A 23,894-nucleotide genomic window follows, 5' to 3' on the forward strand; every position below is an offset into this window, starting at 1 on the left:
CTCTGAACAAGGAAAAATAAACCAAAAGTTAATCGCGATGAGTAGGCAGCTTTAATAAACACCCAGCAAAAGCCAGGATTTGATGCTTCCAAGACCAAAGAACATTGTGCTAAAGCCGGGAAGACTGTAATCAGTTGATCGAGGCAGCCCAATGTTGAAAAAATTTAAATGCTGAAATTGTAAATACCAAAATTGGCAAACGTGGGAAAACCCTTTGTGAAGAAGTGTACGGTGCCGCCATATTGGATTTTCAGAAACCTCTTAAAACTGAACCTGCAATTTAAAAATTTTAGCCATGGATTAGAAATCCACTCTTCCAGATCAATTTGGACGTATCCAAGGCCCAGTTCAATCACAAAAATGGGGACTTTGGAGAAAGGGATTCCTTAGATACATAATTGCTTCAGGTCTAGATAAAAAGAAACTGAACAAGTTAACACACTTCTTTATTCAGTAGGCCCAATAGCCAATGATATAATAGCTAGACAAGGAATCAATGAAGCATCTGCAAAGTTTGATGAAGTTTTAAAGTCATTTGACACTTATTTTAACCTCAGAAGTAACAGAATCCTTCAAAAGGACTAAATTTAATAAATGTGTCGAGCAGAGAGGAGAACCTGTTGACTCCTTCATTAATGAGCTGTACAGAATGGCTGAAGGCTCTGATTATGATGACCTGAAATCTGAGCTAATTAGGGATAGATTGGTGCAGGATTAGCAGATGATGCACTCTCAGACGTGCTTCAAGCAAAGGAAGATCTAACGCTTGAGAAAGCCATCCAGATTGTTAGGCAATCTGAAATCCGTTTGCAGCACAGATCTATATTAAGAGGAGAAAGCAAACTGTGATACAAAGTAAAACCCATTGTCCAGTTAGTGAAACAGCACAGAAACAGGGACACCCAGGCCAAGGGAAGCAATACTCTAACTAACCAGTAGAGCGACCATGCCAGCACTGTGGTGCAAAGTGCCCCCGGAGGTGTGATTACTGTCCAGCAATTTCAGCCCAACGCTTTCAACATAACTGAATAGGACACTTTGGGAAGCTATGCAAAGCCAAAATATCAAAATGCACAGAAGACTCCCAAGAGGATTCACGAGGTCGAGACAGCACACCAGGAGGATACACAACCATGCTTCTTCGTTGAGGTAAAAAATCCTGGATTTTCCTTCTGGAATGAAGACATCTTGGTTAATGGCCATCTCACAAACTTTAAATTGGAGATGGAAGCCAGTATTATGGTCTTATTGGACAAAGAACCGTGGCTGAGAGACCCTTGACTAAGAAACACTGCTTTATGGAGGATTCCAACTTTCAATCATTGGCATGATTCTGGAACAATTAAGGTATGGCGACAAACAAATTTTTGAACCGATGTAAGTCATCCGTAACCAGTCTTTTTCTTTCTTGAGCAGAGGTGCCTATGTAGCTTTGAATCTCCTCAAAATAGCAGAAGATGTCAAGACAACCACTCTTGTAAGTTTGCTGAATTGCAATTGGAAACTCCAACAAAAAAGATTCTCTTGACTGGACATCAGCTCTGAATTATCTTCTCTCTTTGCAGAGGGCAGGCTTGTTCACTTTTGTTACAGGTGCCAGAAGCCCCTCATTGGTCAAACCAGCCAATCACTCAGATTGTTGCCACAACGCTTTGAGTAGATGACAGTTAAGAGAGGAACCAGCAACGAGAAGAGACTCAACCAATGGCTCTAATGCCAGTTGGAGAGATAAACCCTGAGACCACAGAGCAGATGCTGCAATTCCCTGCCAGCATGATTGTGCAACAAGCAACACTGAAACTGAGTAGCAGCCATCCATTGATGACAGCACACAACACAGCCAAATACTAATGTGAGCCTACTACCAAGTCACACCTTCACAACAGGAAAGGCCATTTTCCATCCCAGCATGTGTCATGGCGAGCCGCACGAAGGAAAAAGAGAAAAAGCAGTATAGAAATGAGCCCAGAATTTGTCCACTCTGTAAAGAGCGGGATTAACCAACTGCCACCTATCACCATAATTGGGGAATCGACAAAGAACGATTTAATGCCAAAGAATGGAAAAGGGGGATGAAAAGATACCCAGCTGCTAGAACAACTTCCAATTCAACAAAGTTTACCTGCAGCAACAAAGCCTATCACTCCTCCGATAATTGGGAGAACATGATTTAGGAGGGTTACAAGACCTCCAGACTGCCTGAACCTATGAACGCAGAGGCTTGGGTGGTGGTGGGGCGGGGGGGGCGGTGGGTGGTAGCAGGAGATGAGGTCAGGAGGAGATGGGGTCATAGTAATGATGTAAATACATGAGGTAAACTGGGATAAAGATTTGGGGGTCGGGGGGGGGGTGGTGTAGTAAAGGGCACATAAAGGCTTACCGTGGGACTGAATATAGTACTGCCTAAACAATGATACAAGAGAACACTTGACTTGCACCTAGGGGTCAGTGTATTATTGGACAGAACTGTGTGTACAAGCAAGCATGGGGACAGCTCCTAACTTGGACCTTTATTATGTATAATATTTATTGTATTTAGTTTCTAGTAGTTAATAAATATTTACTGTTGAACTACCTAAGACTACAAATACCTTAATAAGACCTACCAAACTACATCCAACATCTTATGACAGAGACTTCAAGCTAATTCTGAAGATTGGTAACTCCCCACCACAATTGATTTTGTAGATCACGGAATTGCGAATGGACATCTTACAACGTCTCTTTTTTCAGCAATACCTATTGTCTCATGATAACTAACATCTCCTTGTGATTATTACAACTTGTTGCTGTTCGGAGCTGGGCTTTGGGGTCTGGCACAACTAGAATCTGCGGACCAATGGGCGGGGTAGAAGGAGGGGGTGGCGATGGACGTCAAAATGGACCAATGGGCAGTCAACAGGGGGGGCGGGGTTTAACGTTCCAAAGACTGCGCGGGGCCAGGGCTCAGGGAACCAATGGACAGGGAACAGGGGCAGAGCTGGGAAGCAGTGGGCTAATGGGCGCGCAGCAAGAGGCAGGGCGCGGCGGCAATGGACCAATAAGCGCTGAGCAGGAGGCAGGACGCGGTGAATGGCGACCAATGGGCGGGGAGCAGGAGGCGGGGCGGGGAGCAGGGGGCGTGGCAGGGAGCAGGAGGCGGGGCGGGCGTAGTTTATTTAAAGTGATGGACAGTGTTTCGGAAGCCGGCAGGTGGATGGAGTTGGGGTGCAGGGTGTGTAGTGGTCGCTGACACTAACACTGCACTCACTCATTATCAGATACAGTTGGGAAGTTTGCTGTGGAGTTCAACACTTGCTGGGAGTTTGAGGAGGATGGGAGTAGTCGGGTGACTGAGTGAGTGTAGGCGGCCCCCGGCAGGGAGGGAGGGAGGTCTCCCCTGGGCTGAGGAGGAGGATTCACTGCCACAGATTGCCGGCTTCCTGTTCTTTCCCCCACACCCTCCGCCATCCTCTCGCTGATCCTCGTGTCTTCCTCTCCTGGCTGAGGGATGGCTTTCGCCAACTTCAAAAGGATTTTGAGACTTTCCACTTTTGAGAAGAAGAAATGCAAACAATACGAACATGTCCGCAGGGACTGCAACCCGGAGGAGAGCTGGCAAGTGATCGGGGAGCTGGGCGATGGCGCCTTCGGCAAGGTTTACAAGGTGAGGAGGCAACAGCTTTACTTTTTGCCTGAGCTGATAGCTCTAGTTTGGTGACTTTTCCCCCTCAGCCTCTGCATGTTCGGTGTCGCTGAGCGGAGCTTCTCTTTTTTCAGCTTTCACTAAACTTTGTTCCACATTCTTGACGATCAAAGATGTTGTTGCCACCCATCTCTTTCTTAATCACGATGGCTTTCTTCCTTTCCACATCTTATGGGGAGTTGTTTTTTTTGGTGGCGGCGGCGGGGTGGTGGGGAACGCATCTGTGCGAAGGATTAATACCGAGCTTTTCATGTGTAACTATGTTACACGCGTTTACTTTCTGTGAAATAATCTTGTTACTTTTGAAATGAGTTATTTGGGAGGGTTTAAAGCAGAAGTGCACTTTCTCTCTCCCTGATCGCTTGTTCACGTCCCTGACAATTTACTGGCGGAAGGCAGCGCATTCTTTGTTTGGTATCCGGCTTTTCATAATGAGACTGGGATATTTAGAAAATGTTCCGCAAAATCTTGGTAACCATGCTGCTCTGTTTTGCTGCTAATCTTGAGGCTGAGAGTTTTAGACAGCTTCCGGCTGACGCACTTGGTGTGAAAAGTGGTCAGTAAATTCCCTCTTAATATCTTAGAGTGAAGCCTCACTCTTGATGTGGTTTGGGGAAGGTAATCCGGAGAATGGCTGAACTTGTCCACATCTTAACACATGGCGAGGACTTTCGAGAGCCTTTATAAGTAAACTTAAGAGTAGAAACGAAAGATACTGAGCCTCATACCACCTTATTTGGAGCTGGGAGATTTGAGCTGTACTGCCAGGTTCACATCGTGCTTTGACCAAACAGAACTGTTCACCATTCAGTTTTTATATTTACTTTTTTTTGTTCTCGTCCTATGGGGGTGACCTAATGCCCTTAGCTCTCTTTATATTTATCCTCAGTTATTGGTCTTCAGATGCCTGCTGCTCAAAAGCCAAAGACCCTGTTGTGTCTGCCACATTGGACCACAGCAGTAAGCACCTCATTTTCCATATCAGTAGCTTTGTGGATGTGCATTGTTATCAATTCTCAAAGTCAGATTTATTCACTGGCATGTAGCATTGAGTTCAAGCTCCACTGCTGACTGATTTTAGTGTAGTATTGTTCAAGGTACAGTCTTTTGGATGAGATTTTGAAGAGGCCCTGTCCACTTGTCACGGTGACTCTGTAAAGGCTGTCAAAGCACTATTCTTCCCTCTAAGAAACCCAGAGACAGATCATCTTTGTTTAATGTGTGTAAATTGGCTGCTCAGTTTTGCTACATTAGTGACTGCACTCCAGAAGTAGTTAATTGTGTTTGAAGTGCCTTGGATCATCATGGGAACCTCATTCTTTACTTAAGTGACAGTGGGCAACGGTGGATCTGTGGCATCTGCACTCTTTTAATGTTAAATTGTTTTCCGAAGAATTTCAAGGCTTTACCTAACATGAGAAAGATTGTGAATGAAATTTAGGAATTTTTGCAGTTGAACAGCAGCTGATCTGAATTGTTGATTTCTGTCTGTTATAGAGATTGTCAGAAATTTACCTTGAAGATTTCCCTTCTATATTTTGTGTTGATGGGATGACCATATGGGCTGGGCAGCTCAGTGGTAGGATGTGATTTTGTATTTCTTTTTTTCCCCATATATTGAATTCATGATCTATCATGTCATGAACAGAAGAGCTGTGTTAATGTGGTGTAGCAGAAACCAGTAGGAAGGAGGCTGTAAACATTTTGACCATGAGATTTTGCCATTGTATACCAGTATATGAACATTTTTGGATTCCTCTCCCCACTATTTTTGGAGCTATTTATTTTAAATTAAACCCTTGTGCTAAAAGACTGCAGAGAGGATTTTGGGATAAATGATTTAAGCATTCAGAATCTGTTGGTGGAACAGATCCCTTGACCTAGCTGTGGAGTGATGCGTGTATGTACTATATGTGGATTGATGGAAAGGAGAAAAATGTCAAGTCATTATGTACAATGAAAACTGTTTAAGTTGTGAACTTAATAGTGCCAATAGGTGATTGAAATTATCTTGGCTTTTGCATATGTTTAATGCTACATGTAATTGTACCTGCAACAGAAGTTTCTGCCACAGTAATTGGGGAAATTTGATTATTCATTGTAACTAAGAAGAGTAAAATTATTACTAACTGCATGACACATGATCATTTGAGAATGGAATGATGTGAACTTAAGCGGTAAATGAGTGAGCACAAAATGGGTAAATTTGCTCAGCATGTTTTAAAATGCTTATAAAAATACAGGATGGTTTGAGATCATCTGCTGGGGTGGTTGGGGTTGTGCTTATGCTTTGGCATGTTATGATATTGAAGTATTATGAGCCCAAAACTTGCTCATGAGGCCATATGTTGCTGAACTGAAGTGTCATTTTAAGTTGAGGGCTTCTTAACCATCACATGTTTATTTTATTCTACTCTGCTCTAAGCATGGAAAAGACTGATTGAGGCTGAGTATATGGGATAACAGATGTTAGCATATTAAAGTTTTAAATAATTAAGCTTTACTTGCATATCATAACTGAACTTTATTTAAAGAGGCTCTTTTAATGAGCCTTCCCTGAAGTATATTTGTGCCTATGATGTTTACCAATTTATCGAGGAGTGCTGCTAAGATTAGTAATGTATTTTCCTTGCTCAATTGATCACCATAAACTAACTGTCAATTAACTATTCTCAAATTTGTTAATATTAAATCCCCAATGAAGTCAGGAGGTGTTGTTAGTTTTCTTTCTATTTCTTCATTATAAGTGTATGATGCTGAGAGTGCCACCAGTCATGTCACACTTCATAGTACCTCGTGACTCCGGAGACCATTTTACATTTTGGTGTTGGCAAGCTATTTGACTGGGGTCAATGGGGCTGAGGGCAGATAGTGCACCTGTCTTACTCAGCTCATGCTGATGCATGGATCTTACAGCAGTTTACTGGATGATCAGAAGCAGAAAAGCTGGTGTCTATTTTTAATCTTTCCCTGAGCATGGAGATAGTATAACCCAGTTCAGCTTCATTGTTGCATTGACAGGGGTCAGCTAACTTAGCACAATGCAGTGTTGGAACTTATAACTGAACTGGTCCTCGTGGGTCAGGGCAGCATGTCGTGCTTGTATCTACTGGGCTGAACTTTGAGTTCTAGGGAACAGAGAATAAGTTTCATGACTAGTTGTACTTTTAAATTCTGAGTATGGGAAAAAGGTTGCAGCTGAAAGAGACCTGACGCTAAACATGCCTAGAAAATGCAGAGCAGCAAACAGTGAAGGTAATTGTACTATGAACATCATTGCAGAAATAGTAGAATACAAATTAGAGGAGGTAATCATCAAATTTTATTAGTGTCTGGTCAGGTCATGCCTTAAGTAGTGCATTCAATTCTAGTTGCTGAGAAACAAGAGGCGTACTAGTGCTGAGGCAGTACAGAGAATAACCATGAAATTAATACCCAGAGCCAGGATTTGATCTGTGAGAAAAGGCTACATTGACTTGAATGTTCAGCTTTAAAAAAAAGGCAACTTAAAGGTGGTTATATAGAGAAGGGCATAGAAAATATAAGCCCAGAAAGTTAAATTGAGTGTGTATAACTGGGGACACAGGTTCAAATGTGTAAAAGGTAATTTTAGGACTGATATCGGGTGTTGGGATTTTACGGCCCACTGCCAGCATATTTAAAGGCAGCACTGTGTGTAAAATAAAGTAGGTGGCGAGCCCACCCCCTTCCCGAGCTGTCCCCATTGTATGGAGGTGGGTATGGTGCCAAGCAGCTGCCCGCTCTTAGGCCTATTGAGGCCCTTAAGTTGCCAATTAAAGGCCACTTAAAGGACCTCATTCTGCCTTTGTCGTCATAATACATTGAACAGGGTAAGACGGAAGCAAGGTGGCCAGCCCGCAACTTTAAAGCTTGGGCTAAAAGATGGGAAGAGAGGGATAGGTGTACCACCTTTGGGGTGGGGGAGAGGTCCTCTGTGCCCTCTTCCTTGCCTAGGATCCCGATCCCTCCCCAAACAAAATTCCAAGACTTACTTTGAAGTCCAGTATTCATCTTCTTCCTTCTCAGGGCTGTTTGTAATCCCAGCGGTGGCCGCTACTGTGTCCTGGCTGCTGGGCTACTCAGCTGCCAACCAAACAGTTTGGCCGCAGCTCTTGAGGGCAGGACTTTTGTGCCTGAGGGGCAGAAATTCCACTCTCACCTTGTTATTATATTATCACTGCGGGGCAGCCTGTTTGAAAGCCAGCGAGGTGCCAACCAACTCGTGAGCCGGGAGGGTGAGCGAGGAATACGTGTGGCGCCCCCTCCCCCCTGTAAAATTCACCCCCAGGAAATTCATCAGTGTGCCACAAACTCCTGATGGAGTAGTGGAAACAAAACGCTTCTTTCATTTAAGAAATGATTGGACGAGTTAAGATATGCTGTACGGTCTTCCTCATCTGTAATTATCTAGAGATTTTGAGGGTAATTAATTACCCTTACGCCACCAAAATAATTCACTGTAATACCTTGTGCAGCAAGAATGCAGCTACCGCAGCAACCAGTATGCCACTCTGCAGTTGAGAGTACAGTGCAGGTTATTCTTAGCTCTCTTAGAACTTGTTCACTGAAGCCCCACCCTAGTAACAGTATTTTTCTCCACTTCAAGTTAAAAGTTGGTTTTGGATTTTTTTTTAAATACCATAACACTTGCCTAAAAGTCTCTTAGTCAGACCACAGTTAGAGTACTGTGTGCAGTTTTGGGATCCACGTTATTGCATCAATAAACTATCTATAGAGAGGGTACAGTGTAGATTCAGTTAAGATGTTGTCTGGTCTGAGGGAATACAAATCGGAAGAAAGATTTGGAAAATTGGGGTTGTGTTTTTTTTAAGAACTGTGAGGATTAAAGACTATTTGGAGGCATTTAAAATTGTGAAGTGATGGGACAGAGTAGATAGGAATAGACTGTTTCTAGTGATTGAAGGCTCTAGAATAAGGGCGTGTAGACAGAAGATTGAATATAAAAGATTTAAGACAGACAAAATTGTTGTTACACAGAAGTTGATGAAACTCTAAAATGAAGTACTGAAGTAAGTGATGAAGCAGAGGCCATTTTAGAATAGGTTAGGTGGGTGGTTGAAGGAATAAAGTACATTTCATTTCAGGCCAACAGTACCTCTTTCACACTCCTTTGATGGGGTACCAGTGTTGCTGTTGAGGTGGACATAACGAAAAACAAACTTCATTTTTGTGAGTTCAGCAGTAACCTGGCCCATTAATTGGGACAGCTTGAAAAGGCAATTCATTTGAATTTGGCTGGGTTTAGTATAAAAAAAATTCTAGTTTGAATTGTTAGACTATTGTCTGTCACAATTTCTGGTCGGTTTCTTCAGTATTACTTGCATTGCTGGTTGAAAGTTCAGATTTGAAATTGGGACTGCAGTATATGGGCCTCATGCTAAATTGAACTTTGAGTGGCTGACTTTAAACAGATGCAAAAGTGATTCTTCATGTGTTTAATATATAATTTAAGATTTTTTTATTATACCATCGTGTTTGGCAATGTGTTAACAGTGCAGGTTACCAGAATGGTTCCAAGGATGAAAGATTACAGTTGTGTGGATAGTCAAAATGGGGTTGTGCTCTCTTTAGAAAAGCACAGGCTGAAGGGAGAAGTGACAGGTGTTTATTTGCCCCATTTAAACTGTTAATGATTTCAGAGAGAAACTGTTTTCAGTGGCTGAAAGGTTGATAATGAAAAGGTGCAGATTTAAGGTAATTGGCAAAAGACCCAGAGGCAGCATGAAGAAATGTTTTTTTAAAAGCAACGAGTGGTTAAAATTTGGAATGTAACACCTGAGAGTGGTGGATACAGATTCAATAGTAAAGTAACCTTTAAAAGACAATTGGATGAAAACTTTGGATAAAAAATTGCAGGAATATTGGCAAATCATAGGGGAGTGGGACTAATTGGATTGTCCTTTGAAAGAGCCAGCACAGACTCATTGGGCTGAATGACCTTCCTCTGTTCTAGGTTTCTAATATGTGTGGCTTAATTCTCATACTGGTTGTAAATGTAATTACAAAAGGATTTGATTTTAAAAAGTTTCCTTTTTCAATCTAACAGCTGTTATCAAGAGTGCATGTCGACAAGAAACTATTCTGTATACAATGCGAGTAGCTCTGTGTGGCAGATGAGCATTGAATGCATGTCTGCATCACAGATTATCCATTCACGATTAGTCCTCTGTTTGCATCTGTAATAATAAAGATTGTGGGTTTAAAACACAGTATTTAAACTGCCAGAATCACTTATGAAAGAGACTATCAATATAATTGCATCCTGCCGTTGCCTCAAGTGAAACAAACACTACCTGAACAGTTGCCATTAAAATCTGGGTAATGATAAACACTTTTATAAGGAATTTCTGTAAGGCCAGACAGAAAGCGGAATAACATTTATCCAAATATTGCTGTGTGCATAGCACTCGTGCTTTTGAATTAACTGTAGATCAGTGTAAGAAGCCTAACTTCTCCAATCCCTGTTGTTAATTAGTGGCTATATCTGAGACTTGGAAGTGCTTTCAAATTTTAAATCTTCAAAGACATTGTGCCTTAATTTGACATTTCAAACTGATTTAAAGCACATTTGTTGCTCTCCTACTGAGGTTGTCCAGCATTGAAATCATCTGCACAGTCTGTAGTAAATAAGACATTCATTGCTGTTCTCATCATTTGGCTGATGAGTAACTGAGCCATAGAAACTGTGAAGGTCCCAGGTTTGATTATTTACTCAGCTAATTGATGTCTCTAGTCCTGAGTTTCGGATTGGCTTTTTGGAGTTGGGGGTGGGGGGGTCTCACTAGGTGGCTAGTGGAGTGTTTCAGGATTCAGATATGGATTGGTGTGCAGAGACCCTGTTGGAAGCATCCAAACACTTCCTCAATGGAGAAGTACATGCTGCTGATCATTGCCTGAGCTCACCAAGAAAACATTTTCCTGAGGCAGAATCTCAAAATAAGAAACCATGCATTCAAATCCCATGGCTCCAACTGGAACACACACAATACCCTGCAAACTGATGACAGCCCCATCTCTCGCTGGCACACCTTCTGATTGATCACAAACATCAACTGAAACCTGGTAACTGACTCAAGTGGTGAATTCCCAGGTTTCAGCCATCCATGGAAAATCTGGACAGCCCTGAACCGCTTGAGGACGGCCTGGGGAAGATGTGGCCACTTCCTCCACAAGTGGAACATCATGAGCTGCTCAAATTGTGACTGTCACCACCCGGTCAGACCATTGCCCATATCCTGAACATCTGCCCTGAGAGACCCATTCTTGGTGGCATCACAACCATTCACACTGCATCAACTGGAGCCATTGAACCACGACATCAAACTATAACTGCTTCCCCAGCCATATGAATAAAAACAAAAAGAAAGATAGCCTTTCAGTGAGGTATCAAAGAGTAACTGAGACTTAGAGCCAGTCCTCAGCAAGTATTCAACACATCATACGTGAAATGGTGGTCTTCCAGTCGCATGCTTAATTGGCTGGGTCATGTTCAAACAAATGTCTACATGGCCTAATGGCATTTTTATTCCCTGAGCAAAGTTGATCCAAAATCTTTCCTCTACTAATCATAAATACCCAGCTGAGCTGCAGGTTTGGAAAATATTGCAAAGATACTGTACACTGAGAATTGAGGCAACTGAGGTATATGACCCTTTTTTTTAAAAGAAAGGTTGTTTGATTGGCATTGTCATGTACACTAGACAGTACATTATGCATGGTGACTGGGGATCCTGTGCTTAAGCTTGACAAATGGTTTACATAATTATGCAATCATTAGAACATTGAGGATTTGAAGTGATGAATCATTTAATTTCTCCTACTTTTAAATCTTTCATTTGGAAAGAAAATACATTTCTCCCATTTTATTTATTATTGAGAACCCCAATTTGTTTGATGGGGGCGCAGCACGGGAGTCAGGAAAATGGTCTTCTAAGTTGGAACACAGAGACCCATCAAACGTCTGAAATACAGTGAAGACTGGTCCCCAATTGAGAGGGCACTTCTCTTGTTTCACTTGTAAGGTTTTTTTGTACATTTCACATTATGCTGGGCTATTCAAAATTTCAAATAGTTTCAGATCCAAATGCCTGAGAAGAATGTTTGATGCTAATTATTAAGATTGCACTTGTACTTTATTGTTCCATTACCCTCTTGATTTTGCACATAATATACTTCTCTTGTTTATCTATGTATTACCTTGAGCTTTCCAATGCAATCCTGAATGGCCTCTTACATTCTATCCTCTCTAAGCTTGAGGCCATGCAGAATTTGGCTGTGTCCTTACTCACACCCAGATCCATTCATCCATCACTGTGATTGCTATCCTACATTGGCTCCTGGTTAAGCACGTCTCGATTTTAAATTCTTAGCTTTGTTTTCAAATGCTCCATGGCCTCACTCCTTCCCATCTCAGTAATCTCCTCAAGCTCCACAGCCCTCATGAGAAATCTCATCTCTTCTAGTTCTTCACTCTTAAGCATCCCTGATTTTATTGTTTCACCATTAGTGGCTGGCCTTTCAACCACCAAGGCTCTGGAATTCCCTCCCTAAACCGCTCTGCATGTCTTCTTTCAAGGTGCTCCTTAATGCCTATCTCTTAACAAAGCTTTTGATCATCTGCCCAATACCTCCTTCAATGACTTGGCATTAAATTTTGTTTTATAATATTCCTTTGTAGCGTCATGGCAACTTTTATTGCATTAAGCATTCTATATAAATGTTATCATGAAATGGTTTTAGCACAGATTGGATCTAAAACGTTTCATTTTGGCACCTGACTTCATTTCCCCTTTCCTCCCGATTATATGATTGCGAATTTATTTGTTGTAAGGAAAATGTTATCTGGGCAGCAAGGATTGCACCCTCATATTCTATGCCGTTGATCCCTTTTTCATCTAGTGGTTCCTCCTGGGCCAAAGAACCTCACAATATTTGGCTCAGAGTCTATGGTGGGGTAACCTGATCCCACTCCGCTGTTGCTGTTTCTCTTGATCACCAATGCGATGGCGAGGCCAGTTTAGTCTAATTACACTTGAACCTAAAATTGTATATCTTGCTGCAAATTGCCTCAAATTACACTGGTTTTGTCAGAACATGAACTCAGTTCTATGTTAACAATTGATGACAAAAGCTACTCCAAGTTGTCCTAAGATGCTGCATTTATTTGTATTTTGGTTATGAACCTGTAAAGCAAGTCAAGTTCTCATGTATGAGTCATTAGTTGATGGAGCTCATGAGCTTATAAGGTAATGGGCAACAATTTTTAACAGTGAGTCTGCCTTGGGGAATGTACCACTTGTATTCTGCTCTGAGATATTCTTAGAGCGCTGTCTTAATTAGCATAGTGTTGATCAGCCGTTGTGCCAACGTCTTAAGTGAATTGTTTTATTAAAAAGACACTTTTGAATGTAAACCTCCAAGCTTATCTTGTCTATAAGACTTCTCTCTCTGCATCTTTGATTCCATGCCACTGAAATGCTGACCACTTGGCCTCTATCCTTGGCCCCCATGCCAGCTGACATTGTAAATGGTTCCATCCCTCCAGGAATGAACCCCTGCTGGCCCCCTTTGTTCTTCAAACTGCAGCCCCCATCTCCAGCTTCCCTGTCTTCTCCAGTCTTTGAATGTGTTGCCTGTCAAATCTTTTCTGATATTTCCTGCAGTTCCATGCTGAATCTCTCCAATCAGCTTTCCACACTTAACTGGCCCAGATGAAAGCCACAAGTGCCTTCCTCTATGACCATGGGAATTAGGGGGAAAACTCTCCACTGGCTGGAGTCATACCTAGCACAAAGGTTGTGGTTGTTGTTCAGTCAGCTTACCTCCAGGACATCACTGGAGGAGTTTCTCAGGGTCGTGTCCTTGGCCCAACCATCTTCAGCTGCTTCATCAATGACCTTCCTTCCATCATAACGTCAGAAGTGGGGATCTTTGCTGATGATTGCACAATGTTCAGCACCATTTGCGACGACTCAGATACTGAAACCAGTCCATGTCCAAATGCAGCAGGACCTGGACAATATTAAGGCTTGGGCTGACAAGTGGCAAGTAACATTGGCACCAGACAAGTGCCAGGCAATGACCATCTCTGACAAGAGAGAATGTAGCCATTTCCCCTTGATGTTCAATGGCATTACCATCACTGAATCCCCCACCTCCAACATCCTGGGGGGGGTTACCATTGACTGGAAGCTGAACTGGGCTAGCCATATAAATACTGTTGTTACAAGAGCAGTCAGAGGCTAGGAATCCTGCAGTGAGTAACTCACCTGAATCCCCAAAGCCTGTCTACCATCTACAAGGCACAAGTCAGGAGTGATGGAATACTCCACACTTGCCTGGATGAATGCAGCTCCCACGACACTCAAGAAGTTCGACACAGTACAGGACAAAGCAGCCCACTTGATTGGCATCACATCCACAAACATTCATTCCCTCCACTGACAAACAGTAGCAGCAGTGTGTATGATCTAAAAGGTGCACTACAGGAATTCATCAAGGCTCCTTAGACAACACCTTCCAAACCCACGACCACCACCACCTAAAAGGACAAGGGCAGGGCAGATAGATGGGAACAGCACCACCGGTAAGTTCCTTCTAAGTCAATCACCATCCTGACTTGGAAATATATCGCCATTCCTTCACTGTTGCTGGGTCAAAATCCTGGAACCCCTTTCCTAACAGCACTGTGGATGTGCCTACACCACTTGGACTGCAATGGTTCAAGAAGGCAGCTCACCACCACCTTCTCAAGGGCAATGGGCAATAAATGCTGGCCCAGCCAGCGAAGACCACATCCCGTGAATGAGTTTTAAAAAAAAACATGGTGCATTTTCCCTCTCCTGCCTCTGTGATCTTTGACATTAAATTATAACTGGACCATCTCCAGGAATGTTTTTTTTCCTGCCATTATCTCTAGGGTTCCCCAAAGATCCTCAGCCTGCTCGTCTTCCTTGCCAAATGCTGCCCCTTGGCAGCATCATCTTCAGACATTGGATGAACTTCCACATATAGGCTGATAACACTTAGCTTTCCCTCTCTGTTGCCTCTCTCCATCCTCCCACTGCCTCTGTCGTCAAACTAGTTGCTGACGTGTAATCTTGGATGAGCTGCAATTTTTTTCAGTTAAACATTGGAAGAAGGAAACCATCCTGGCCCCCGCCCCAAACTCTTGCCTCTGATTCTATCCTCCCCATGGTCACAATGAAACTGAGGTTTGCAATTCTTTTCCTATTTGACTCCAAATCCTCTGTCTTGTGAAGACAGCCTATCTCCCGCTCTGTAAAATCAGCTTGTTCTGCCTATGCCTGTCCAATCTTCTGCTGAAATTGTCAATGCTTTTGTGACCTTCAAGCTCAATAATTCCAGTGCTCCCCTGCTGGCCTCCATGTTTTAAAAACTGCAGTTCATCCAAAACTCTGCTGCCTATATCCTACACCAAGATCTGCTCATCCATCCTTGCTGATTTACATTGGCTTCCAGCCCTACACTTCCAGATAAAATTCTCATCCTTGTGTTTTAATCCATTCATGACATCACTTTGTCTGTATCTGCCTCCAGCCCGATAACTCTATTTTCCACCCTGACCACTACCCCCAAATCTGGGCTTTGAAGATGTCGATTAGACAATTGTTTTTGCTAGCATTCTGAGCCCACTTTTGAAAGAGCTCTGATTATTTAGAAGTAAAAGTATATATGGTATGGACTTTTTTATTCATTCACGGGATGTGGGCTTCACTGGCTGGGCCTGCACTTATCGCCCATCCTTAGTTGCCCTTAAGGTGGTGGTGAGCTGCCTTCTTGAACCGCTGCAGTCCATGTGGTGTACGTACACCCACAGTGCTGTTAGGAAGGGAGTTCCAGGATTTTGACCCAGCGACAGTGATGTAATGGTGATCTATTTCTAAATGAGGATGATGAGTGACTTGGACAGAACTTCCGGGTGGTGCTGTTCCCATCTATCTGTTGCCGTTGTCCTTCTAGATGATAATGGTCATGTGTTTGGAAGGTGCTGTCTAAAGATCCTTGGTGAATTCCTGTTGTGCATCTTGTAGACGGTACACACTGCTGCTACTGTGCGTCGATGGTGGAGGGAGTGAATGTTTGTGGATGTGGTGTCAATCAAGCGGGCAGCTTTGTCCTGGACGGTATCAAGCTTCTTGAGTGCTGTGGGAGCTGCACTCACCCAGGCAAGTGGAGAGTATTCCATCACACTCCTGACTTGTGCCTTGTAGATGGTGGACAGGCTTTGGGAGTCAGGAGGTGAGTTACTTGTCACACAACTCCTAGCCTCTGATCTGCTCTTGTAGCCAGAGTATTTATACAAAGCTAGTCTAGCTCCGCTTCCGGTCAATGGTAAACCCCCAGGATGTTGGTGGTGGGGGATTCAGTGATGGTGATGCCATTGAATGTCATGGGGTGATGGTTGGATTCTCTGTTGTTGGAGATGGTCATTGCCTGGCACTTGTGTGGCACAAATATTACTTGCCACTTGTCATCCCAAGCCTTAATATTGTCCAGGTCTTGCTGCATTTTGACATAGACTGCTTCAGCATCTGAGGTGTCGCACATGGTGCTGAACGTTGCAATCATCAGCGAACATCCCCACTTCTGACCTTATGATGGAAGGAAGGTTACTGATGAAGCAGGTTGGGCTGAGGACACTGCCCTGAAGAACTCCTGCAGCAATGTCCTGGAGCTGAGATGACTGACCTCCAACGATCACAACCATCTTCCTTTGTGCTAGATATGACTCCAGCCAGCAGATAGTATCCCCCTTGATCCCTATTGACTCCAGTTTTGCTAGGGCTCCTTGATGCCACACAGTCAAATGCGGCCTTGATGTCAAGGGCAGTCACTCTCACCTCACCTCTTGCGTTCAGTTCTTTTGTCCATGTTTGAACCAAGGTTGTAATGAGGTCAGGAGCTGAGTGACCCTGGCGGAATCCAAACTGGGCGTCAGTGAGCAGGTTATTGCTAAGCAAGTGCCACCACCAGTGATAGCACTGTTGATGACCCCTTCCATTAATTATGATCGAGAGTAGACTGACGGGGCAGTAATTGACCGGGTTAGATTTGTCTTGCTTTTTGTGTGCAGGACATAGCTGGGCAATTTTACACGTAGCTGGGTAGATGCTGGTGTTGTAGCTGAACTGGAACAGTTTGGCTAGGGCGCAGCAAGTTCTGGAGCACAAGTCTTCAGTACTTTTGCTGGAATGTTGTCAGGGCCCATAGCCTTTGCACTACCCAGTGCCTTCAGCCGTTCCTTGATATCACGTGGAGTGAATCGCATTGGCTGAAGGCTGGAGATGCTCGGGACCTCCAGGCGAGGCCGAGATGGATCATCCACTCGGCACTTCTGGCTGAAGATGGTAGCAAATGCTTCAGCTTTATCTTTTGCACTGATGTGTTGGGCCCCCCCATCATCGAGGATAGGGATATTTGTGGAGCCTCCTCCTCCAGTGAATTGGTTTATTGTCCTCTTCCATTCACGACTGGATATGGTAGGACTGCAGAACTTCGATCCGTTGGTTGTGGGATCACTTAGCCCCGTCTATCACTTGCTGCTTATGCTGTTTGGCATGCAAGTAGTCCTGTGTTACAGCTTCACCAGGTTGACACCACCTTTTTGGGTATGCCTGGTGCTACTCCTGACATGCCCTCCTGCGCTTTTTCATTGAACCAATGTTGATCCCCTGGCTTCATGGTAATGATAGAGTGGGCCATATGCCTGGCCATGAGGTTACAGATTGTGTTCGAGTACAATTCTACTGCTGCTGATGGCCCATAGCATCTCATGGATGAATTGTTTGGGGACAATATTTGTATGAATTCTACAGAGAGCTTCAGCCAAACAGATGCTTCATTATTTAAAATGAAGCTGTTTCTAAATTTAACTGATCTACTGTGAAGCTCTTGCTGTGGCAAATCAATGATTCCACTACATGGACCTCTTCACACTTAGAAGACGTGAAGAGTAAATTGAAGTTTAGAATATCCATGTGGTGGAGAACAGTAGTGACAAATTTTCTAAATCAGCTTAAACTTTAAGTGTTGGCATGAAGTGTCTCTCCCAGTGTGAGATTTATTGCACTACAGTGCTAATGTAAAACTTGCCTTGTCAATTTTCTGTCTCATCTTTTAGCAAGTCTGTTAGAGCTTCCTTGGGTTTTTTATGTATTTCTTCATTTAATTAGCTATTGATTATGATGTTTTATTTGGTGTCAAAATGGAGATTCAATCTGATTCTCGTTTTATGTTTTTGAATTTGGTTCTCTAAATGATAAGAAAGAAGACAAGACAGGAAGAATAGTGAAAAACATAATGTAACTAATTACTTAATTCCTGTTTAAGCTGTTTGTGTTAAATGTAGCCAAACAAATGATAAGTAGCAGTTTGATATTTAAACAGTTAAAGCACAGTTTAATAAATGTTTTTAATGCTGAAAGTTTGCAGCAACCAATTTTTTTTTTACTCATTTGTGAAAGCCCATCCCTAATTGCCTTGAGAAGGTAGTGGTGAGCTACCTTCCTGAGCATAATTGAGAAGCTTGCTAGGCCATTTGAGAGGGCAGTTAAGAAGTCAACCACATTGCTGGGGTCTGGAATCACATATAGAACATTAGCAAACTAGATAGATTTTTTACAAGGATTCCGTAGCTTCATAGTCACCATTACTGATACTGGGTAAAATTCCAGATTTATTTAATTAAATTTAAATTTGCCAGCTGCAGTGGTAGGATTTGAACTTCTCCACATCATGAGTCTAGTCCTCTGGATTACTGGCCCAGTAACATAAGCGCCATGCTGCCATGGGGATTGGATGTTATAAAGTCAAATTAATCAGATTTAACATTTTTTGAAACTTTAAAAGGTTGGATCAGATCATGAAGACCAATTAGTCTCTGTACACGTTTAAAATACTAGCATATCATGCTTATGCAGAAACACCTGGGATAACTAGCAGCCTGTCATTAGTGAAATTGGATGCACTGCACATAGGTAACTATGGGAGAGTGGCATAACTAGACTTTCCAGAGTAAAAGAAGGCTTTACATTTACATGTATGCTGCAGTTAATTTATAATTTAGAAGCTTATAGGCCTGAAATGACCTAGCTTTGTCTCTGGCCTGCATAACAACCTGACCTTTTCTCTCTCCCCATTCCCATCTGTATTGCCTAATCTAGGTATGCTCACCTGAGCTGTGTCCCCACAATTTTCGTAACTCAGCGCAGGTCAGTGGTGCTACCTAGATTCTTCCAGTGATGTGATATTGCTACACTTAACCACTTATTTATCAGTTTGGACCAAATGGCCTGTTGAACTTTGTCCATCTCGACAAGAATATGTGGAGTGTAACAATCTTTACGTATAAACAGGAAATTTGAGGCCATTATCTTATTAAATATTTATCGCTGAGATCATAGAATGCTTAACATTCCAACCAATTTAAAATAAGTAACTTGTTTTTAGAGGGTGTGGGGCAAATGGGACTAGGATGGGTCCAGTGGACGTGTAAATGTATTCACACTTTGTTGCAGGGCTATGTTTTAACACTTGAGATGCTTTTGAAAGGCTGTGTGTTATGGCCAAAATTATTCAGTCTGTACACAGAGCAAATACTCTCAGAATTAGGTGTACATCCAGGGGTAAAAATTGGAGGCAAGAACATAACAAATTTGCGGTACAGTGATGACAGCAGTGCCGCTTGCAGAATCAGAAGAGGTCCTACAAAATCTAGACGTTTAGGATGTGGATTGAGCATGAACTCCAAAAAGACAAAAACAATGGAAGTCAGAAGGAATACATGAGAAGAAACTAGAGTGAAGATTGAAGTGGATGGTGTCACACTACAACAAGTTCATAAGTTTCTCTGTTGAGGACAAATGATAACACAAGATGGTAAATGTGGTGCCGAAATTAGATGAATAATAGAGATAGCCAGAAGTAATTGTGTGAAGATGAAGGATGGATCAACAACAAGAAAACTCAAGCTTGTAACAAGGAAAAAGCTCACAAGATGCTCCATTCTCCCCACCTTGCTGTGTGCCTTAGAAACCTGGAAAATAAATAAAGATCTGTGGAAGAGAATTGAGGTATTTGAAATGTAGATAGAAGATGCATGCTAAAAATTCCATATACAGAACATAAGACAAATGAAGAGATGATTGAATCTGCAAGAACAAAAAGGAACTCTTTAAAGAAGTGATGTCCAGAAAACAGTGTGTCATTTGTTCAGAACTAAAAATCTACAGAGATTTCTTCTAGGGGGCAAAGTGGTGATGGCAGAAAGAGGGGTCAACCTCAGTGTAGTTGCACGTAACAGAGTGTTTGCAGAAGAACTACAGTTGATGTGTGAGAATGTGGAAGACAGTTGAGCGTGACGCACCATGACAGCAGAACTCGTGGTAGGAGTAGCTACAAGCAGCAGCAGGAGTCTTTGCAGTTTTTGTTTAATGTACTGGATTCCACTTGTTTAATGTGCAAATAAGGCAGTGGCTCCCTTCCTCTGGAGTTTTAATTATGAACAATATTTTTGTGGGAAGGTAGTTACAACAAATTGTAACAAAGGACTGTGCATAGCCTCTCGAGTCCTGGCTAATTAAACGAATAAACAACAATTAAGAGAGTGAAAAGGAAATTCCTGTTTTGCAATGTGCATATATTGCGAAATATATTTGACTTGAAGTTCTTTTTTATTCACTCATGGGATGTGGGCATCGCTGGCTAGGCCAGCATTAACTGCCTGCCCTTAATTGCCCTTGTGAATTGCACTGCCACAGTCCATGTGGTGTAGGTACATCCACAATGCTGTTAGGGAGGGAGATCCAGGATTTTGACCAAGCAACAGTAAAGAAACGGTGATATTTCCAAGTCAGGATGGTGTGTAGCTTGGGAGGGAACTTGCGTGTGGGGGTGTTCCCATGCATCTGCTGCCCTTGTCCTTCTAGATGGTAGCAGTCGTGGGTTTGGAAGGTGCTATTGATGGTGCCTTGGTGAATTCCTGCAGTGCATCTTGTAGATGGCGCACACTGCTGCCACTGTGCGTCAGTGGTGGAGGGAGTGAATGTTTGTGGATGGGGTGCCAATCAAGTGGACTGCTTTGTCCTGAAGCTTCTTGAGTGTTGTGGGAGCTGCATTCATCCAGGCAAGTGGAGAGTATTCCATTACACTCCTGACTTGTGCCTTGTAGCTGGTGGACAGGTTTGAGGAGCCAGGAAGTGTGTTACTCGCTGCAAAATTCCTAGCCTCTGACCTGTTATTGTAGCCATAGTGTTTGTGTGGCTAGTCCAGTTCAGGTTCTGGTCAATGATCCCCAGGATGTTGATAGTAGGGGACCCAGCAATGGTAATGCCATTCAACGTAAAGAGTCGATAATTAGATTCCCTCTTGTTGGAGATGGTTATTGCTTGGCACTTGTGTGGCACGAATATTACTTGCCACTTGCCTGCCCAAGCCTGGATATTGCCAGGTCTTGCTGCATTTGAGCATGGACTGCTTCTGTATGTGAGGATTTGCAAATGGTGCAGAAAATTGTGCAATCATCAGCGAACATCCCCACTTCTGACCTTATGATGGAGGGAAGTCATTGATGAAGCAGCTGAAGATGGTTGGACCGAAGACACTACCTTGAGGAACTCCTGCAGTGATGTCCTGGAACTGAGATGACTGACCGCAGCCATCTTCCTTTGTGCCAGGTATGACTCCAACCAGCAGAGAGTTTCCCCCTGATTCCCATTGACTCCAGTTTTGCTAGGGTTCCTTGATGCCAGACTTGGTCAAATACAGCCTTGATGTCAAGGGTAGTCACTCTCACTTCACCTCTGGAGTTCAGTTCTTTTGTCCATGTTTGAAACAAGGCTGTAATGAGGCCAGGAGCTGAGTGGCCCTGGTGGAACCCAAAGGTTATTGCTAAGCAAGTGCCGCTTGATGGCACTGTTGATGACTCCTTCCATCACTTTATTGATGATGGAGAGTAGACTGATGGGGCGGTAATTGGCTGGGTTGGATTTGTCCTGCTTTTTGTATTACAGGACATAGCTGGGCAACTTTCCACATTGCCGGGTAGATGACAGTGTTGTAGATGTATGGGAACAGCTTGGCTAGAGGCACGGCAAGTTCTAGAGCACAAGTTTTCAGTACTATTTTGGAATATTGTCAGGGCCTGTAGCCTTTGCATCATCCAGTGCCTTCAGCCCTTTCTAGATATCACATGGAGTGAATCAAATTGATAGAAGACTGGCATCTGTGATGCTGGGGACCTCCAGAGGAGGCTGAGATGGATCATCCACTTGGCACTTCTGGTTGATTTGTTGCGAATGCTCCAGACTTATCTTTTGCAGTGATGTGCTAGTTTCCCATCATGGAGGAATGAGATATCTGTGGAACCTCCTCTTACAATAAGTTGTTTAATTCTCCACCGCCATTCACAACTGGATGTGGCAGGACTGCAGAAGTTAGATCTAATCTGTTGATTATGGGATCGCTTAACTCTGTCTATCGCATGCTGCTTACACTACTTGGCTCTGTAGTCCCAGTTGTAGCTTCACCAGGTTGACACCTCATTTTTAGGATGCTGCCCTGGAATGCCCTCCTGCACCCTTCTTTGAATCAGGGCTGATCTGCTGGCTTGATGCTGGGATATGCCAGGCCATGAGGTTACAGATTGAGTATGATGCTGCTGCTGGTGGCCCGCAGGACATAATGGATGCCCAACCTTGAGTTGCTAGATCTGTTCGAAATCTATCCAGTGTACCACAGTGGTAGTGCCCCACAGCATGATGGAGGGTATCCTCAATGTGAATATGGGATTTGGTCTCCACAAGGACTGTGCGGTGGTCATTCCTACGGACACTCATGGACAGATGCATCTGCGGCAGGCAGGTGGGTGAGGATGAGGTCAAGTATGTTTTTACGTCTTGTTGGCTCTCCTGCCACCTGCCGCAGACCCAGTCACGCAGCTATGTCCTTTAGGACTCAGCCAGCTCGGTCAGTAGTGGTGCTACTGAGCCATTCTTGGTGATGGACATTGAAGCCCCCCCACCCAGAGTACATTCTGCGCCCTTACCGCCCCCAGTGCTTCCTCCAAGTTGTGTTCAACATGGAGGAGCACTAATTCATCAGCTGAGGGGGGGGGAGGGGAGGGAGGGTGCAATACGTGGTAATCAGCAAATGGTTTCCTTCCCCATGTTTGACCTGATGCTGTGAGACTTCATGGGGTCCAGAGTCAAGTTGAGGACTCCCAGGGCCACTCTGTCCCAACTGTATACCACTGTGCTGCCACCTCTGCTGCATCTGTCTTACCAGTGGGCCTTGCTGGAAATGAAGCACTTTAGCATTGTCTGGCATAGAGACTTATTATGCCGCACAATTCTGATGCCTCAAATTGATGTGATTTTGCCCCTCCCAATGCAAGATTCTTGTTTCGTTAAAAAAATTGAGATTAGAATTTCAATAAGTAACCGGCAACATGACTCTGGCATAAATATTTTGGATTTTTTTGTCACAAATCTGGCTCAAAATTATTCTGTTGCAGAAAATATTTAGTTCCCCCTCGTGATGAGCCAGGATTTATTGGAACTAAAGAAACGTTTGTTCAGAGGTCTTGAGTCAAAGAAGCACTGATGCAGCAGAAAGTGGAACCAGATCCAAAGGCTCAGTTAGATGATCACAAATAAAAAGTTAGTAATCTGACCTGGCCATTTAGCATTAATGCAAGTGTCTAATACAGGTCCGTTGTTTCAAGATTGCAGCTGTGTTTGTGGTTAAAAATCATCTAATGGAGCATGTTATTAACATACAGTGAATTTTGCACGGCCATATCTGCTGTAAACAGTTTTTTTTAAAAAAAGCTCTCAACTTCCCTTTCAGTTTCGAGGTCTCTGATGTCTGACTGATAAAGCTGGTGTGCAAAGAGTCACAAGGATATGTTAATTTCCATCCTGATGTGGCAATTTGAAAGGGGGAGCCTTTTAATGACTTTCCTCATCTAGATGTTATGTGAGAATTGTTTAAACAAGTTCAATGAATCTGGTGACAACTATGCAAATATCATAAGTGTATTTGACTTTGAGCTGCATGGGCATAATGGGAGCTTTCACTGCTTCACTGCATGCATTGGTTTGTGGTTGCTAGTGAGCTTCAGAAACTGAAACTGTTAACTAGTTAT

General features: G+C 43.2%; 1 protein-coding gene across 2 annotated transcripts in view; it reads left to right on the plus strand.

Moving 5' to 3' along the window:
• Positions 1–3,198: 3,198 nt before the first annotated feature.
• stk10 (serine/threonine kinase 10) overlaps positions 3,199–23,894 on the plus strand; it is a 123,873-nt gene continuing 103,177 nt past the window's right edge. For both annotated transcript variants that reach the window (XM_078550690.1, XM_078550691.1), the window contains exon 1: positions 3,199–3,646. In XM_078550690.1, the coding sequence (XP_078406816.1) occupies positions 3,491–3,646 (156 nt within the window). In that variant the 5' untranslated portion in view covers positions 3,199–3,490. The remainder of the gene's footprint in view (positions 3,647–23,894) is intronic.

This window comes from Cetorhinus maximus, chromosome 10 (assembly GCF_964194155.1).
Source record: "Cetorhinus maximus chromosome 10, sCetMax3.hap1.1, whole genome shotgun sequence".
Lineage (NCBI taxonomy): Eukaryota > Metazoa > Chordata > Chondrichthyes > Lamniformes > Cetorhinidae > Cetorhinus > Cetorhinus maximus.